We start from the raw sequence: 6362 nt of genomic DNA, 5'->3' as shown, positions 1-6362 counted from the left end.
CAGTATTCGGCTTAGCACTGCGTTTTAATCAGTTTTTTCTTAGCATACTATTGCTGCTGTTTATTGAAATCCCCCAGAGCCATCTAGCCTTTTCGGCAAACGTATTGCTAAATTTTCTTGTTTTGCCTGTTACCGGTTGGATTGTGTAGTGCGCCTTAAACTTATGTGAGAAACTTTGTAGAAGTCACAGCCAATTTTACTCTTAAAATTGCGTTTCTATTTTGTGTTAAGTTTTGTTTTGTTATTGGTGTTTTTTTTTTAAATAAATACAGAATTCACTTGAATAGTAACATTTAATTAATTAAATCTAGCATATCCACTCAAAAAATATAAATCATTTTTTGCCACAGGTAGTAGACATTTGCGCAATTCACCAAAATAATAAATAAATCACCAAAAAAGAACAAAAACATTTATCATCTAGGTGTGCTTCGATGTTCGAATTTATTTTCTGTTAATCCCTTGTGAGAATTAGATTTAGGGGACTGGCAGTTTGTTAAATTTACGCCATCTTTTGAAGTAGTTTGGCTCTTTGCGTGGGACGACTTAAAATGAAAGCGCGGTTTAGCGATAACCGCTCCACCATTGGATGGACCGCGTGAGGTCTCGCCTTGCGAATTGTCCATCTCTGTCTGTTGATCGCGTGGTTGACCTCTATACCTCGGTCGCCGATTGTAATTTCTGGGCGGCCTGGTATTAGTTCTGCTGTTGTGGTAATTGGGTTTTGCACTAGGCAAATAATGCGGATGTCGCCTTGAGCCACTATTTGTGGCTGCGTTTGTCGATTGGGGCTCTAGCCCGCTTTTCGATGGTAATTGTTTTGTCGTAGAGGTGTTTCTGTGATCTTGCTTCGCCGCTCTCGCTTGTTCCTGTTTAGCTTTTTCTAATTCTTTCTGGCTGGAAGCGGCATATGCTTGTTCAATCTGCAATACCGATAGTAAAATTTTACGTACCTGATTTAAATTTAGAAAAGCAAATATTTTAGATTAGAACCTAGATTACGTTTGCTCGTATTAAACAAAACAGAACAGAACATGCCGCAATCTTTGGCATTACTTTTGGCCTTTGGACGTTTATAGAATAGGAAACATTAAAGAGAAAAATGACCAAACTGCAGGATTTTTATAGTGCGACATTTAGTGCCTCATCACCCACAGAGGAAAGAAGGTGCTTGTTTTTCTCTGCTTCTTGATCTATTAAGCCTCCATGTTTTTTTTGGTGTCTGAAGATTTGGCGCATCCTGTCTACTTCCCTTTTTAATGTGGACCAGTTGATGTCAATTGGCTAAAACAAAACACAAAAAGAGATTAATATTGCACAGATTTTGCCTGTGTTTTCAAAAGTAAGACGAATCAGTAGAAAACATTAACACATTGAACAGTGACCTAAAATATAAAAATAACTTAAAATTTGTACAATTAATTTATAACTTAATTTAAAATAAGTTTAATATAAATACATGGTCGCCAAGTTTTGGGTGCTCCGAGCACCACTGGCAAAAACTTGGAAGTGCTTAGCCCCCCTTTTAATATATTTTGCTGTAAAATACTTTATATATTAATTTGATGCTTGCAATTAGTCATTTTACCATTGTTTATCTGACACAATTCAACAAAATATGATCTTAGAAAATACAAGTAGTTTGGGTTATTAATTCAAACATTTAAAGTTACACACCACTGGCAAAAACTTGGAAGTGCTTAGCCCCCCTTTTAATATCTTTTGCTGTAAAATACTTTATATATTAATTTGATGCTTGCAATTAGTCATTTTACCATTGTTTATCTGACACAATTCAACAAAATATGATCTTAGAAAATACAAGTAGTTTGGGTTATTAATTCAAACATTTAAAGTTACATAATAAAGCCTATTGTGTCAAAATACAACAATGAGACCATCCAGTAGTGAAACTATTTCATACAACAGTTGAATAGGTAACTCATTTTTTCAGCGGGCATTTCATGACATACTTATTGAAAATTTTGAGCACACTTATGAAAAACTAAAGTCGGTATCTACGTAAATATATAAACTGTTCATGCTGACAAAACACAACCTACCTCTGAATCCAGTGGTTCCTGTGCTTGTTTTAAAGCATCCATATCAAATCCAATTTGTAATCTACACACAGGACATGGTACCTCCTTGACAACCATTGTATTGTTGGCAGGCTTTTGAATATGATGTTGAACTCCCCCAGGAGTTTGCTTATTTTGTTTCAAGAAGTTCTGCACATACTGATACATGCAGTACGAATGCATATAGTGAAAACATTCCGTTTTTACAAAGTCATCAAGTTCCTGAAGATTTAAATTTGATATATTATAAATACTTGCATGAGTCTGTATGAAATAATGTATGCCATGGTAATGTAGCCAATCTAATTATCACCACCATTATTTTGTTTAAATGAGTAAAATTTTAATATGGAAATGTAGTGTTTTTCAAGGTGCTAGGCTTCTTCTGCATTGGAAATGCCTACTAAGTAAGTTAACTATTTTAAGGAAAAACTTGGTAGTACTGCACGGCATAGCTGAATTTTCTCCCTTTGGTATACGATTTGTGACAATACTATGTGGTATTGGCTCCCATGTCAATATAAAACAATCCTTTCCGAAATGATTACTAGAGATAGACCGATATATCGGTATCGGTAAATGTAGGCCGATACTTTTTCCAATATTTTAGTACAAAAATATGATATAATTTTTGTACAACAAACAACTTCAAATTTTTTGTCAAAAACATTTTGGTTTTTAGCATTACACCAAGTTAATATGCAAAATAATTGTTTAATAATTAATAAAGGTATATAAATTAAAACAGTAATAGGAATTTATTTTCAATTAATTCAAGTTTTAAACATTTCCCAGGTATACAAAAAAAACGGTATCGGTATCGGGTATCGGTTGAAAAATTGTAGAAAATCGGGTATCGGCATCGGCCAAAAAATGGATATTTCGGTTGATCTCTAATCATTACCATGAATGATGAAAGGCATATTGGACAAGGCGTGCAAGGCAAATTATTGCTTGTGAGATCGTCTTGCACCATTTGAATTAAGTTATACAGAACAGTATCTCCCTGTGACTCGCTCACATAGTCTTCCATTTCTGTTTTCAATTTGACCAATCTTGCATCTGACAAGCCACGAGATGTTACAAAAACGATGTTTAATGGGTGCAATGGGTACTAAACAAAATTTATTTGATTAGTCATTGTACATAGAAAATTTATGGTAGATTACTACATCTAATATTTCAGCTAATTCATAATTTTACCTCTAAGGGAATGTCAAATCGTAGTTGAAGCTTAACATATTGAATGTTCACATCGTTAGCTGTTGCAGGAAATAGAGTAATTTGAACTGAATCAATGTTACCACTGAAAATAGAACCAAACACACACATTTCCTGTGATTTTGATTTGTTGCATCGTTGTTTTTGTCAACAAAAACTCACCTCAGATTTCTTTCAGCTAGAATCTCTTCTTCAAATATAGATTTTAAAACCATAAATTCGTCTTCAATGGGTCTGTAAAATATGAATTTTTGTTTATTATATAAAATGAGGTATAAATTCAAAATCTTGTAAACGAGACTAACCGTTCTTCTTCTTCTTCCATATTAATCATGCCAAGTTTACCAAGAGGCTTACAAATAGTTGACTGACCATTCGTTAAAAAAAAACAATTAGCTTTGTTCAACGAAGAATAAATGGTCCAATGGATCAGATAAAATCATGTTGACCAGTAACATGATGAGCAAGTACTACAGCAGTGTACATGCACCAAATGCAAAGCGGGACATAACATTATATTTAAGTGTTAACAAAACCCTGTTATAAAAGATAAGAACTTGTTTTATCCCTGGCATCTCATGTGTATTGTTTTTAACATCTGTTTGGCATAAAGATATATATCATAGTCAAACATCTAATCTAAAAAACTATTATTCTATTTCTTCGTTTAATATTCGTTTTTTACAGTCGGTTTGCATTTCATGGCACTTCACACTGAGATCTCAGGTGTGTAGCACCAAATTTTGGTCTTAGGGTAAAAATCCTCCCACAATTTAGCTTTTTTACAATTAATTAAGTGCGCAATACGAATGCAGATGTGCAAACAAATTTTTTTGGTAAAAATATTGGGTGAGCAGCAACTGCCACGGAGACTGGTTCTACTGTAAGTGTATGTATTCTATTTTAAACAACTAACTAATGCTCATAACAAAATAATTCCTTTTGTGACCAATCTCAAGAATCTTCAAATGTTTTATTTTAAGTAAACAATATTTGTGGTAATATTAAACCCCCCAATTTTGAGTGCCACATTAAATAATGTAATTATTGTAAATAAGTAGTCCCATGTTTAATAAAGGGGCACTGGTTTGGAAGACTACCACAGATTTGAAACAAATTAATAAATCAATGCAGATTATTTGGGTTAGGGTAACGATTAGTGTTTACATGAGTGTGGGTATTATTATTTAATAATATTGCTTAATCTACCAAATAATGTTCATTGTGGTAGGATTCTAGACCAGCGCCATTCAAGGTATTTATTAGGGAATTAATTTCTGTTGGCTCTAATGTTTATTAAAATAAATTCTGCCTCAGAGTTGTGATATCATCATTGGCAAAAAGTAATTTGGTTTTAAAGTTTTAGTACATTAATGATAATGTTAAACAAATTTGGTGTCATTAGTGGGAAATGTATTTTTTGTTGGTTTGCACAGAGGCAGAGGAGCAACTCTGATTGAAAACTATTGTTCTTCATGTTAAATCGAAGAAATGGTATGTTGTCGTCACTGTTGCTATACGCTCAAGCAACTAGCTGTGCAAAGCAATAAAACAAACACACCAACTAAATATTTAAAAGTGTTTGGACCACTTTCAGAAATGTTGTCAATGCATCACGTTGCAAAATACGCTGTAAGAAGTATATGTGGTTTTAATAAAACATTTCTCAAGTTTTATTAACTAACACACTTCTGTTAATAGTCGTTGGGTTTAAACGAACATGACATCTTTAACATGTCCGTCCTAGGACCAACTTCAATATAAAGTGAAACACTTAACTTCAGAAAATGAGAAAAGCGACGTATAACCATAGAATACTAATAACAGTAAAAGTAATTTACGGAATATGGAAGAAGTGGAAAAAGAGGTAAAAAAATGCATTGGTATTTTACTTAATTAAAAATGATTGAGTTGATATAAAACAAATTGAAACAATTCAATTATGCCACGTTTCTACTTGTATTTGTTTTGTGTGAAAAAAACTTGAAACCGGCATTAAAATAGTACATTAAACACAAACTGACATATTCTGTATATATAATATAATATTGGAATAAATACCACATCAGGTAATTCAATTTTTTTTTAAATAATTTTTTTAATCCAAGTATAGACTGTCGCTGCTGGACGATAGCGAATCTTGAAAGAAGATATCGTCGTTCAAAATATATTAAAACTAAGCAAAACTTTTAATGTAGTTAGAGAACTTACGAATCATCGGTTATAGTGTAGAGATGTGTTACCATTATTGTAAACAAGTCGTTTTAAAATGACTGAAGTTCCAGTCATGTCGTTCGTTAAGTAACTAAAGTCAAATCTTTTGAATAAATCACACGTCAAGTCCCTATCAAGTCATAGTTATAGCAATTCAATTCCAAGTCAAGCCCTTGTCATTAAAATAAACTTTAAACTATCAAAATTATTGAACTTGCTCGATGACGAGCAAGATCTCAACTAAAAAATGCCAAAGACGCAACATATATAGTACACAGATTGCATTTCAAGCAAGTTGGTTGATTATCAGTTCTCATTAATGTATTTGCCTGATGAATCACCTACTTCTCCAATGGGGATTGTCGGGTTCTGAATACAAGTCCACGCAGTTTGGTTGGCTGGCCGCCAGCATGCCGGCAAGCACAACCGCTCACTGTATTAACTAGACAAGACTGGTGTATATTCGCATAACGCTTTTGCCTATACAAGTGAGAATTTGCATGAACAACAAAAGGGCGACACGGAAAAGCGGAAATGATCCAGAACCCGGAGCCTTTCTGTCAGCCGGGAACTGTGACAGCAACTTGTTCACACAGGTGAATTACTTTTATCTGTAACGGAAATATGTGTCACGATATAACATTAATCATGGGTGAAACAGCCAAATGCTTTCAACATCAAAAAATATTTTATCACATTTTTTTAAATATAAGTAGGCCTAGGAGTTAGATTTTGCAATAAAAATATGCAGTTTTGGATGTTGTGAACATGCATTATGTAACTCATATGGGCCGCGATTCGTATTTTGCCCAAGTCAACTCTATATTTGATTGTGGATTGTCCCAA

General features: G+C 33.5%; 1 protein-coding gene across 2 annotated transcripts; it reads right to left on the bottom strand.

Annotated features, from left to right (window-relative positions):
* Positions 1–280: 280 nt before the first annotated feature.
* On the bottom strand, positions 281–3832 carry LOC146167606 (E3 ubiquitin-protein ligase RNF25-like). 2 transcript variants are annotated; one of them, XM_083389319.1, is made up of 7 exons: positions 3608–3832; positions 3465–3536; positions 3285–3387; positions 2986–3195; positions 2064–2303; positions 1156–1284; positions 281–923 (listed from the first exon to the last, which is right to left on the bottom strand). In XM_083389319.1, the coding sequence occupies exons 1-7, from the start codon at positions 3634–3636 to the stop codon at positions 417–419; spliced, it is 1290 nt and encodes a 429-aa protein (XP_083245445.1). In that variant the 5' UTR covers positions 3637–3832; the 3' UTR covers positions 281–416. The 2 variants fall into 2 exon arrangements, with proteins under 2 accessions (XP_083245445.1, XP_083245446.1); XM_083389320.1 differs by having other exon boundaries at positions 3103–3195.
* Between the last annotated feature and the right edge of the window lie 2530 nt (positions 3833–6362).

This window comes from Ascidiella aspersa, chromosome 1 (assembly GCF_963924565.1).
Source record: "Ascidiella aspersa chromosome 1, kaAscAspe10.2, whole genome shotgun sequence".
NCBI lineage: Eukaryota > Metazoa > Chordata > Ascidiacea > Phlebobranchia > Ascidiidae > Ascidiella > Ascidiella aspersa.
The sequence above is the reverse complement of the archived record's forward strand: the minus strand, read 5'-3'. Positions and strand labels throughout refer to the sequence as shown.

What these genes read in the sequence shown, in the direction of transcription:
- LOC146167606 (XM_083389319.1), bottom strand. Translation starts at nt 3,636, where the DNA reads ATGATTAATATGGAAGAAGAAGAAGAACG. An exon ending in CTAGCTGAAAGAAATCTGAG is followed by an intron (nt 3,388 to 3,464) that starts GTGAGTTTTTGT and finishes TTCTATTTTCAG; the next exon opens with TGGTAACATTGATTCAGTTC. An exon ending in AGGAACCACTGGATTCAGAG is followed by an intron (nt 1,285 to 2,063) that starts GTAGGTTGTGTT and finishes GTTTTGTTTTAG; the next exon opens with CCAATTGACATCAACTGGTC.